This window comes from Cuculus canorus, chromosome 1 (genome assembly GCF_017976375.1).
Source record: "Cuculus canorus isolate bCucCan1 chromosome 1, bCucCan1.pri, whole genome shotgun sequence".
Taxonomy (NCBI): Eukaryota; Metazoa; Chordata; class Aves; order Cuculiformes; family Cuculidae; genus Cuculus; species Cuculus canorus.
In genome coordinates, this window is record NC_071401.1 from 179,594,435 (window position 1) to 179,607,699 (window position 13,265).

Sequence of the window (13,265 nt, forward strand, 5' to 3'; positions counted from 1 at the left end):
GAAATTTGGGAAGAGACTACCACTATACTACGTTTGCCCCAAGATGTGGTATGGTCTCCACAGATGGAATCACTTTGTGGTGGTCTTCACAGTGGTTAAAGGTTTATCTGGGAACTACATATGGATCAGCCTCATAATGGCTGAAAGTTTTAACCATGGAACTATGGTTTGGAGGAGGACGTGATGCCTCTTCTGGTTATATTTTCTTGGTGTATGGAAACTTCAGTCAGGTTGAGCACAGCAGATTTTCATGTGAGCTAAATGCTTAGCTACTCAGCATCATTATGGTGCAGGCATACATTGGTCATGGCTAAATGAATGCTAAATGCAAAGATGTTCATGCAGACTTTTAAGTATCAGCAAAGAGGATGTGAGTTCAGGCCTTCTACTTTCGGATCTCATTTAAAGACTGTGAATGACTGCATACACCAGATGTCAGCTGGAGACCTATATCTCTTTGAATGCATTGCATTTGATGCATTGTATATAGTATATTCAATTAAATTCAATAGCTCTTTCCAAGTTAGACTCTATTCTGTTCCAAGTTACATTGTGGTAAACCCAAAGTAACTCCACTGAATCTACTTGTTAAATTCTTTTTTTTTTTTTTTTTAAATCAGATATGGATGACTGACTTCAGGTTTGCAACTAAGCGATAGCATGTACTATTTCTCTTAAAAAGAAAGGTAGTTTGCATTAAGAATTCATATTTTACTTTTTTTTTTCCCCCCCTAGGTGCCTGAGACCTAGGATTTAAGAACACAGGGGAAAAAAACAATCTCTGAAACATTTAAATATGAAACTTCAAGCCTTTAACATACAGTAAAATATTTGTTCTTAGTAAAGAATAGTGTAACTATTGTGACTGACTTAAACTAATTTGCAAACACTAAGCAAGTCAAAAGCCCAGAAAAACATAAACTAACTTATCCTCTGTGTATACTAGTCTAGTTTTGTCAAAGTATCATGAATATTTAGTGCAGTTCATATAATGACAGCAAAAGTTTATGTCTTGGTTGAAAAGTGAGGCAGGAACTTGTCTTCTATCAGTTATAAAGTGTGCTTTCTTATGATGCAGAGATTAGAGCATGAAATAAGATCAATTATCAAATTAAAATTCCTGCATTTTCTAGAGAGTGCTGTAAATCATTTGCACTGATCTCCATTAAAGCTTTGATTAGGGGACCTGATAGGACATAAGCAATCAGCTCTGCCAGGCCAAATTGTGTGTGTAAGGACAAAATATAAATTAAAGGTAATAAGTCTGAAATGTTTTTTTCTCTTTGTTTAGGAGTCAGAGCATATGGGTATGAAGTTTGGCGGGGGGGGGGTTTGTTTGGGCTGGGCGTTTTCATCCTTTTATAAGTAGCTTACTGTGAAATCAGCATGGAAAGGTGAACAGTTTTCTGAATTGAAGATCGGAGAGGTTTTCGGTTTTCATTTGGCTCTTGCAAATTGGGAATAAGTACTCTGAAATCAGTGGAACAGCATCTGGATGACACTATAATCGAAACTTTTGTTTTCAAAGAGTTACTCTGATAACCATTTAGTGGCATAAAATAAGTTTTCCCAGTAATTTTGTGTGTAATACTTCATTAGTGAATCTGGAGGATTTAGTACACAAAATGTGCTTTTAGACCTCTCCATTTACTTCAGGTTTTCCATTTGACAGGTTTTGTCCAAAGACAAAAAAAAAAAAAAGTAGATTGCAACATGCCACATTGCTATCATTTCTTTCTGACAGCTTAGAAAGAACATGAATTCTTTTGCTTTGCATTTTTATTAATTGCATGCTGTGTATCAAAAAGGATTTTTGCAGTTCCAATGTGTAGCATCACTTGATTTCAAAACACATTACAGAAATAAAACACAACTACGTAGTAATTACGATTTTATTGCTTCAATTCTCCACCACATCAGAGCATTTCAAGATTAGTCTATTGAAGATGATTGCCTCTGAACTATCTGACTGTAAATGGTTTAAAGAGCTTCCACTTTCACCTTGAGTATGTACCCGATCATATATACATTTTTCATACTACTATTGGATACAGTGATCTAGGAGGAAGGAACTTAAAAGAAAACGATTTAGATTGCAATCTGCCTAAAGCAAAGATATTTTAGCGAGCCAGTCTTGACGTTTAAATACTTTTGTACCAGTTGTATGAAGAATTCCAATTATGTAAAGAAATGAGCAGCTAGTCCCAACTGCATAATGCATAAGCCTACAAAAAACCTACTCTTACTAATAAAACCCTAAATTTAAAACAGTCTTTAGTCCAAAGAGATAAAGCAATGCAAACAGTGATGAGAGTACAAGCACTGGAAAACTGTTTGTGTTTAAATAATTTTATAAAGTCATTAAAATAATAATAAGCTATTCTTCAACACACCTTCTTGACACTCTCATTATCCACCACCAATATCTGCTATTTATTCTAAACACATTTAGAAAAAAACAGAAACTAGAGTCCCTTTGCAACCTGTTTGTGCAAAAATATATCCCTTTTGAAGAAGTCAAGATCTTTCTGACCTGAAAATTACCTGCAACGTTTTTTAATTTGGGTGCTGAGAACTCATATTGCAACGTAAGCAACTTAAGAACCTGATCACCAGTCTCTCCTGTGGAGTCAGTATTTCAGTTGTTCTGATCTGTTGTTTATCCACCTATTTTCCGGCTCAAGTATGCCATGAATTCCCACTGGAAACCATGCTTAAGTATGGGAGCCTGCCCTTTTGCTTTTGCTGAGCTGTTCTGACTATGCTGTGGAGAAGCATCATTTAATAGGCACTTACTCAAATCCAGGCAAAGTAGGTAAGGCAAATCACTCATTCTTCCCTTGACTGCAGTATGACCTTGTCCATATGTTGTTTTCCAGGCAGGGCATACAGAATAAGACACCTACAGAAGAACCAGGAAGAAGTCACAGCAATTTGTCTGCTCTAGATAAAAATAAAGCAAACTTTAGCAATACTTTCTGCAAAGTGCTGCTGACTGCACTGCAGGCAGATGAGAATTTAGCGGTGAGATTAAAAATCTGTCATTTTCTGACATTATTAATTGATTTATTTTTAGTGTTGGTAAGTATGTTGTGCAAGGACAGTGTAGCACGATGCTTTCTTGCCCAGGAGATCCTGCCTCACTGCACAAGCAGCTGCACATATTTCAGAGCACTGGTTTTGAAGTAGCCCCTCAAAATAAAGATGTGGAGCGAGGTCAAGCTAGTCAGCTGTGGGAATGTGGTGTTCCTTCAGGAGTGCAGCACAAATAAGTCTATATAAGGTTTGAAATTTGTCAATATTTAGTCAAAAAAATCATAATATGGTTTAAACCAAGTCTCTTTTTTATTTTGGGAAATAGACTCCTGTCTATTGCCTTTTTTCTTTTAAGACCAAGGTAGAAACCAGGAAAAAAGTGTGGTTTTCAGAGCAAATCCAGTTTAATCTAGCCACAGTATTTATTCGTTTACGTATAAACAGTGTGTTGGAGAAAAAAAGGTGTTACAGCTCTGTGTTCCACAACACACGAATTATCAAAGAAAGACCAAAACATCCAACTAAGCAGATGTTTTGTCAGCCCAGTAAACCTTTACAAAACAGCTTTATGTTCTGCCAACAGCAGCCACAGCTTTGGTTCCCTTTGTCACCCAACCAAAGCAACTTATCTCGGCAATTGTCATTTACTAATTAGAGTTACGTGATTATAGTTGAATTTTTGGCAGCCTGTTTTGGAACAGATTTATTAATGATGGTCAATTATAACCAGGTGGGATTTCTGACAGATGATTTTTTTTTTTTATTGTTACCTGACAATATATGGGAAGGCTTCAATTAGATAAATGCAGTTAATGAGCTGACCCTGCCATCTGCTGTCATTACTGCTGTTGCTTCCGCAGTTTAGTGCCTGCTCAGAGTCTCCTAGGTCACTCCCTTTCCTTCAGCTCAGTGTAGAATACAAATCTCTCTAATGAGCCAACACAGTATTGAATTCCTGTCATTCAAGCTGTGCCTGGTTTCATCTAGCACAACTGCTGAAACCTTCACTTGCAAGATGGGCTGGTGATGTCTTCAATAAAAATAGCACTGAACCAGAAAAAGCTCACTAAAAGAATTTGCAAAATTCACTAACTTTCCCAATTCCCAATCTAAATAAATGTAGCATTGGTGAGAATGATAAATAGCGATTTGGGGTTACAGTTTGACATTTTAACAGTTTCTGTGTCTTTTACAGTGCTGCAGCTCATCCTAGGCAACACAACTGTCTATAATACCGTGACAGCAAGTTGAGATAGTCAAGATTCTATGGGTACATCACTGCTGCAGCAGTAAGGACACCAAATAAGAGCAGGCAGTGTGCTGCAGTGCACACCTATGTCCATCCCTCACCACATTTGATGTCCACGCAGAAGCACGCTTTCCACAGCAAGATGGATCTTGCTCGCTTTTTTGTCCTTGTGCATGGGCTGAGGGGCCAGGAGTGAGTGACGAGGCTGTGGAGCTCTTTCCAGCACCCCTACTGCTCCACCAGAGCTGGGAGGGAAGCTATGGACCTCATTCCGTTGAACTGCTTCTGGAAGCCATAGTTTCCCCATGTGTCAGCTCCTTTTGCCTGCTAACTCCTCTCCACTCACCTATGCCAGCCACAAAGCCCCCAGGGAGACCAGCGGGCATGGCCGGCACAGGTACACTGTGGGAATCACTCTGAAAAGGTGGTACTTTTTCTGTCTAATCATCTAAGGTACTTCATGGAGAAATCCATACAAGAGAGACATGGACATACTGGAGAAAGTTCACTGAAGGGCCACGAAGGTGATTAAGGGACTGGAGCGTCTCTCCCATAAGGAAAGGCTGAGAGAGTTGGGACTGTTCAGCCTGTAGAAGAGAAAGCTCAGGGGAAATATCATCAATGTGTAAGAATACCTAAAAGGAAAAGAGGACAGAGCTCTTTTCAGTGGTGTCCAGTGACAGGAGCAGAGGTAATGGGCACAAACTGAACCACAGGCGGCTCCGAACCTCTGACTAAGAAATACCTTTTTACTGTGAAGGTGAACAAGCACTAGCATAGGTTGCCCAGAGAAGTTGTGGAGTCTCCATCCTTGAAAATATTGAAAGGCTGCCTGGACGTAGTGCTGGGCAACTGGCTCTAGGTGGACCTGCTTGAGCAGGGGGTTGGGACAGGTGAGCTCTGTGATTCTGTGAAATGATTCGTTGTGCCTTCAGCCAGGAAGATTTGGGCATGGGTGAAATGGAAGCATGAAGTAAATATCTCTCTTACAGAACAATGAGTGAACCTCTGTCTCTCAGTGTCTATTCTTTCCTGTTCAGATACTTTTGGGGTGTTACAGCAGATGCTGGACGTACTTGTGGACTTGGCTTCATTCATAAATGCAGTGCGCTCCTGGGAGTGCTGTTGGCTCCTTTGTAGGATTGGGAAGCTATTTTTAATCTACATTTGAATGAGTAGTAAATTCACAGTTTGGAACTGATCTTTACTCTTTGAAAGTTTGGGATCAAGGGCTAGAGAACTTCTCTGAACATGACTACCTCTGAGCTAAGAGATCATACTGCACTGACCACAATCTTTTCTGTTGTCTTCTTTCTTCTGCTCTGCCCTTTCTTTGGACAGGATTGAGAAGAAAATAAAACAAAACTAAACAAAACCCACCTTCTCTTGGTACAAGAACAAACCTACGTGGACTCCAGAGAAAACCACTCCCCAGCATTATCTCACACAGAGGGAGAGGAAAAGCCAGTAAAATATGTGGCAAAAAAATTCAGCACTTCTCAGAAAGCAGCAGATATTATAGAAGTCAAAATAGATCTTTATACCCTGAAAACCAATTTTCTCACTTTTTCTCCCTGGTTGCTCTCCTGCAGACCCTGTCTGCATGTTCAAAGTAGCAGGTTATGACTTGCTTTGATTTTGCTTGCTTATCATCATGCAGCTCAGGTTTTATAGCTATAAAAACTCCACTGAATCATAGCTTTAGGGGTATTGACAGGATGTGCTTCAGTTCTGAGACAGAACTTGGAGGGAGGACTGCAGATGCAAGAAAACTCTCCTTGGCAACATAAAAAACCTCTGTCCAGTCTGCATAATCTTCTTTTGCTGCACATAATGGCTTGAGAAGAGCACAGCACAGTAATATTTGTTGCTTCATCTCCTAAAGCAGTAGCTGGAAAAAAAAACCAAGCCGAGTTTATTGATGTGTTTTGTTCATTGTAAAGTGTCTTGTGGTCAGCGTTGCTGTTGCTGACACTTATTTTTTTCAGGTGAGATTAAATTAATTAGATATTGTCTGCTTTTGCCCAACTCCTCCTGGACACATGCCAGTTTCTAGAAGCTTCGATAGGAATATTTGCATTCATTTTACTGGATGTTGTATCACATCCTTGAATTTACTGCAACACTGTATTTACAAAGGTCAACTGAATGTCTCAACTAAAGCACACAGTGGTTAGGTGGCCCCCGACAGCACACCTGCAGCAAGCCTTGCAACAGATGGCAGAAAGGAGACAAGCAGGGGAGCTCAAAGAGTGTGGGCAGCTGGCTCTACCAGAGCATATTCAAAGTATAAGGACAAATCATTGCACATGATACATCCCTTGAGTAGCAGCCAGCCCAAAGACACAGAGCAATGGTCTCTCAAGTCATCTTATGCCTAAAGTCTAGATTCAGCATTTGTCTGCTCCCTATACAGCAACAGTTAGTTGCCCCTTATCATGTGCTCAGTAACCCTTTTATAAAGAGCCTATCTACCTGGCATTATTTTTTTGTGTGTGTGTGAAAAGAGGATCAGGAAACAAGGTGAAGACCTTTCATTTTCAAAGTGTACCGGGACTGAGTTTCACTCTTTAGCAAAGCTTAGTCCCTGCAGGATGTTACCTACACCCCACCTTCTGGTTTTAGTAAATTAGTTTAATCCCTGTCCTTGAGCTGTTGCTATGTTGGTGACCACAGACTCCTACGGGTGCTCCACAGGTATATTTCCACTCCCACCCACGCCCAGCTTTTGTTCCAAAGGCCCTTGTGATCCTCCTCCTGGGAGAGGAAGCCTGTGCTACATTCCCTTCGGGCTGCGCTTCTGAAATATTCCCCATGGGAATGGCTGAAGCAGCTCCTCACGGACAGCCTTTCTTTTGAAAAGAAAAGAGAAAACACTTCAAGGGAAGTCACTGAGGTGAAGGAAAAACAGCAGCAATAGCAGTCTGTCAAAAATAAGCAAGAAATACATAACCCAAATTTCAGCAGCTTATGAGCTATCAGAGCAGCCATTTCCTATGAAATTGGACATAGATTTTTCTCCCTGTAGTACAAAATACACTATCAATTATACACCTTGCGATAAGAAAAAATAAACTGGTTAGCAAAACCAGAGAAATATTTTGCAGGGCTTTGTGATTTAGAAACACTCTGCCCTTGCAGCTCATGGCAGCCTTCTCTGCCCTCCAGCATCTTTCCTTGGGTAAGCCACAGTGAGAGGAAAAGCCCCACCACAAAAGCCTTTGCAAAAGAAAAAAAACCCAAACACCTGTATTTTGTCAGGACTTCCAGCTTCCCTTCTGCCCCCTTCAGCTCAACCAGGAGACAAGCTGATATAAAATCATGCTTACAATAACTTAAAGAAATAATTGCTTCAATTTCAGCTAACATTTCGGTTTCTTCTACTACTATTTTTCCTGGCTGAGTGCAAACACATCGGATTAATTCTCTAGCCATCAAGGGTTTTGCCTATGTTTCATTTGTCATTTTTAAACTTTTTTTTTCCCAGACTGTTTACCCTCTTTTCTCTTCTGATAGTCTTCCTGAAACAAATACAAACCTAACATCAGTCAGTTAGAGAGGAGCTATAAACTGTATCCTTAACACAAGTTCTCACCTGGGTGAGTTTGCCCAGCCGTGCCTGGGAGGCTCATCTCACAGGTCTGCAAAGCCATTAGCCTGTCATTACAAGCACGCCGAGTTCCTTACTGAGCAATACAATCTTAAAAAACATTTACTGTTTTTTCTTTAGCAGCCTTATTTTACTGCCCAGGAAGAATCACTCGATCCTAATGCTTAGTGCACTTGTGAGGTCTGCAACAATAAACCTTCCACATTTGTTGTTTAATCAGATTTCTTTGTTAATGTTACCCAAGGCAACAAATCATCCTAGCTTCCTATATGAAATATATGGCAAAAGTTGAATTAAAATGATAGAAAGAAGATAAAACCAAATTAAATTAATATGGAAAAAGCATCCTCCTACAGAATCTAGTTCAAGGTCAGAATCTCAAGGGCTCCAGTTCTGAATGTCCTTTCACACTGTCCCAGCAGATGGGGCTTTGCCCTTCAGCAAGCACATGCCAAGGCTTTACCTGGATCATGAGGGCATTGCGAGAAAACATCACCAACAGAGCTCTGGAGCAAAGATCTGTGTCTGTCAGTGCCTGGGGTTGTTGACACTATGTTGCTATATGCCTCACTGACCACAGTTACACTCAAAACAAGATGCTTTTCATTGTTTATACCTTGGGCATCGACTCCTGCCTATTGGTATCTTTTTGCTCAGTCACTGTTGGACAATCTGTGAACAAGAACAGTCAGGCAGGAGGGCAACGTGCCATTATTCATTGAGAAGACAAGATTTACACATAGCTACACCCTGTTCATTATCTGCACTACCCCAAAACCTTTACTATCAAGGGGTAACCAGCTTCAGGACACAGGCTACAGGCTCTGATCTGACTGAGTTCACTCCTCCTTACAGAGGCATTAACCCACCATGAGAACCGGTCTGATTCGCATTATTTCAAAGCTGGCCAGACAAGTGTGCAGCTGCTTCTATGGTATCCCAGAGGTATCAGTATCTCAAACGCGGTATTTGAATACAAGATCATCCTACCACCTATTACACGTACATTAGTTAATGTTCACGCTATTGAGTAGTAACAGCAACTTGTTCTCATAAGTCCTCAGATATCAGCTTCTGAATTACTCACTGTCATCCAGAAAGTGATAAAACTACATTTATGAGTAATACATAAAATTCAAACGAGACCTTTATTTACATTAGGTTTTCAAGCGCTGGGTGTCACAACATACATAATAAAATTTCATACTACATTTTTTATAGGAAATCAGGTTGAAAGACTGATCTACAGAATCAATTTGTCAAAACTGGCTAAGCAGAAAATGCATCAGCTCGGTTTTAGAGTACTCTGTCAATTTTACACCGTCTGCTATCCTTCAGAGTTTTCCTGATGTCACGGTTATAAAAACAGAGCACTCATGCAGGTTAATTTACAGTGAACTCTCCTAGTAAATTTTACATTCTTCACTTGCTCAGAAGAGCAGGTCAATACTCTCCACATTGTCTCACAAAGCAATTACGGATCCAAACAGGGAGAACACTAGATCCATCAGGAGACTTTTAACAGAAAGGAAACCGGATTTAGCAAGACAAGGAGTCAGAACTTTAATTCCATGACAAACTGAATTATAATTTCTCATTCTGTAGAAAACAAGTTATACTGTAAAGATATATTAAGTTGTTTTATTCCATATTAACATTATGCAGCAACCATTATGAGTGTCTAGGTAAACAGAAACTTCATGAAATGTTTTGCTGCAAAGCTGACTTCAGTAATGCAGGCAAATGATAAAGTCATCAACTCTGCTCACTACCAGAAATAAAAAAAAAATGGCTTCAGGAGCAAATAACACTGATTCATATTGTGCTCAAGCACTAGTCAACAAAATCTATTGAACTACAGAGGGGTGAAAAAAAAAATAAAATCAAAGCAGCTTTGTTATCTGACTTATGACACCTCATTTAAATCTCAGGCATTACCTCTTTATATCAGCATAAATACGTAGCCTTCTACACCTTTTATGATGTGGTTACAGACACAAAAATGTTATAGTAGAAAGCAAGAGCTAGTTCAAGGAATTTCAGACTTCGAAATCAGCAAGATACAAAGCTAAAATTCATATGTTCCTTTTCAAGTTATGAATACTTTCACTAAAACATAAATATTTTAACATATATTAATTTTTTCTGACATTCAAAATTGTAAAGTCAATATGGCAGAATTATTGTTAAAAGCACATATTTACAAATATTCTTTTTTCCATACATAAAGTATTTGGCATAATTATAACAATCTTACTGCATACACAACTGTTTGCTTCTTTTTCACATAATGGTACACTCCTTATTAAAATTTACCAATTATGTACAAAAATACTTGAACATTTATTATAGAAAACCTCTATAGCCACCATCAACAGCTTGTAACTGCTGAAGGTTTAATTGAGAGAATATAAAAAGTGGTCACTTTCTTCCAGTTAAACTATCAACAAATCAAACACACAGCTAAAATCAACATGAGCTTCCCAACAAAAGAGGGAGAATATTTTTAACAACATGATTTAAAATGCAGTTCACACATCTGTTCCCAAGCACATGTTAAACAGTCAGTAAAAGAAAGAGGATACAAAAAATACATACAGAAGGTGCTTTTCTCTCCCCACTCCACATTCTTACGGCTTGGCATTAGCTTTCCAGAGCTCTCTACAGGCCAGTTGCTAAAATACAACCTAAGGCCAAACACCATTCTCCTACAGGAGAGATAATGGTGATGAACTCAAGCTAAAAAGCAAATCCAAAACCTGATTCCTCCGGTACATGCACATCCAAAGAGCTGTTCAGAATTTTTGCTATTTTTTTTTTTTTCAGAATTATTAATGACCTTTGCAATTAGCTTTTTAATTTATTGATTGATATCCAGTATTTTCTATTTTAAAAAATTTGTTCATTCAGTGTATTGCCTTGGTATTAGTCAGCACTGATTCTTCTACACAAGTTAAATGAACAATTCATTTGTACCTGTTTCATGCACAGATTGTATTTTATGGTGAACTTCCAAGAACAGCAGAGAACCTCCACTAGCGAACTGCTAGCTTTTTAAAAAAGCAAAACCAAAACAATAAAAAAAAAAGTTGAAGCACAAAAGTAAATTGCACCTCAAAAAGAAAATGATGCGTCAGGTACAGTAACACACTAATGGCACCAAAAAGTTACCAAGATTCACTAGAACAGTGCTGTATGCTAAATGAAATGCAGGTATTTTTCCATCTTAAAAATAACATAAACCAAATGTGTGTTTCAAAAATTCCAAAACACATTCTTACAACAGTTATCTGCAGTATAACTTGCATTATGTCTCCACTTTTCACAGACTTTTGAAATGACCAACCTCTTCATTAGATAAGAGAAACAACTTTCAGCCTACTTGCAGAAACATCCTAGTCTACAGACTACTTTGTTAGAAAGCGTGCACTTATCTCTAGTAGTAAAGATCCAGTCAGTATATTCTGTACTTTGTAAGAAGCATTCGGCTAACTCAGATGAGAGCTGTAGGGTTTTAGATTTAAATTTTAAATAAAAATAAAGTACAAGTAAAAGCACTTATCAGTATCCACCACCACAAAATTAAAAAAAAAAATAAATTCCTCTCATTCATGCTTCCTATAGTATCTGGCAACCTAAATTAGTAATTTCATTTCAAATGTGCAACATAATATTAATAAGCATTTCAAAATTACTCGAAAGAAAAGGTGGGCAAAATATTGAAGTGCCTAACTAAACATGTTTTACCGTTTTTAAAAAATATTATTTCTTAAACAGTAAAGAATCGATTGCAATTAAATATAAAAGTGGCTTCTCATAGCTGAGAGACTTTGCGGGGCAGAGGCCTGGGCCGGGGCACCTGCTCAGTCCTCCTGCTGCTGTTTTCCAGATTGTTTGGCCGGACCAGCTGCGGCTTGGGCGGCAGTGCCGGTGGATCCGTGGCGGGTGGGATGGAGAGGCTGTGAGGTAGAGGAACGGGGCGTTTCAAAGTCCGCTCGTACACGCTGTAAGGTGGCGGGGTTTTACTTTCTTTTCTCACAGGCTCCTCAGAAATGCTGAAGGTCGGGACACTCGCTGTCGATTCGCTGCCTTGGCTTTCAAAGCCTGATGTCTCTGATGTGCTACATCGGCTGAGCGAAGAGATGCCGCTGCTGTAACTCCCCGACAGCACCGGGGAGTTGGATATGAGCCCCGAGGAATGGTACTCCACTGGAGATGGTGTGAATGATTGCACAGACCCCTGCTCGAAAGAAAGGGCAGAAGAATTTACCTGGATTAACGAGGGAGAGCATTTCTTGGCTCAGACTGAAAACACAGGGATACAGCACAAAGATTCTGAGGCTTAATAAATGTAAATGGCTGCATCCCTCTTAAATTAAGATGCAGTAAGATACCAATATAAAGCTCATTTAAAGAGTGCCTAGATACACCGTGAACAGTGCTTCATGCCAGTAATTCACATAAGCTGAAGTAAAACTGTATTTAAATGCTATCTTATTATCATGGTGTAGAAAAATCTGGAAGCCTTTAAAATGCATTTTTGGTTTTCCTAGCTTTAATAGAAATGCATAACCCCACATAGCGCATACCTAGTGGCGTCCTGCCCCCTAACGCCAAAGCACAGGATGTGCATCCCAGTCCCTGCTACTACTTGCGGCTCTCCTGTTCCAAATACATTTTCCAAAGCCTTCCCCCCCAGTTTTAGTGCTCTGTCATGCAATGAAAAAGTGCATTTACATCGTGGCATCGTTTCCATAATCCAGTGTCAGAGGTGAAATCCAGAGCAGATGTCAAACCCTGTTCAGCCTGCGACTCGTCTTGGTGTTCACGGGCGGCAGCAGGAAGGCAGAGCGCAAGGCACCTCTGCTGCTGCCGCAGATGGCATTTTGAACCACACTGCTTCACCCTTCCTCTCCCCCATCTCTCAGGTGTGCCTTGGACACACTGTGCCGCTTGCACAAAACACAGACCCCCAGTGAGGGCCCCAGGGATGAGGGTCCAACGGAGGGCAAAGGTGGCAAATGGCAGGTGTGGGGGGGGAAGGTGAGGGACGGGAAGCTGAGGGCCCAAGTGGCAACGACCGTATTGATGAAGAATAAAAAGTAGGGCCAGTAAAGCCCTACCTAAAAACATTGAGCAGTCCTATTCTTATGGAGCAACTTCAACTAAAAACTGTAAAAGGTTAGACTACACTTTGCAAACTGAAAAATTCTTGCAACATATCTACTTTTGACTGGAGTCACCTGAGACAATCTAGACTTAATGGCCTCAAGTGTTGGCTAAAAAAGGAATGGAGAAATTGCATTAAAGACAAATTTCTCACCGGAGTTTTTTGTTAGACTGGTTGGCGCTCAGCTGCTCAGCTTGAGG

The 13,265-nt window shown here is 39.8% G+C and overlaps 1 protein-coding gene across 4 annotated transcripts in view; it reads right to left on the reverse strand.

Annotated features, from left to right (window-relative positions):
- Positions 1 to 9,026: 9,026 nt before the first annotated feature.
- Positions 9,027 to 13,265, reverse strand: part of DOCK4 (dedicator of cytokinesis 4) — a 248,507-nt gene continuing 244,268 nt past the window's right edge. For 2 of the 4 annotated variants that reach the window (XM_054056438.1, XM_054056437.1), the window contains one exon: positions 9,027 to 12,135. In XM_054056438.1, the coding sequence (XP_053912413.1) occupies positions 11,710 to 12,135 (426 nt within the window). In that variant the 3' untranslated portion in view covers positions 9,027 to 11,709. The remainder of the gene's footprint in view (positions 12,136 to 13,265) is intronic. The other 2 variants (XM_054056436.1, XM_054056435.1) reach the window with 1 other exon arrangement.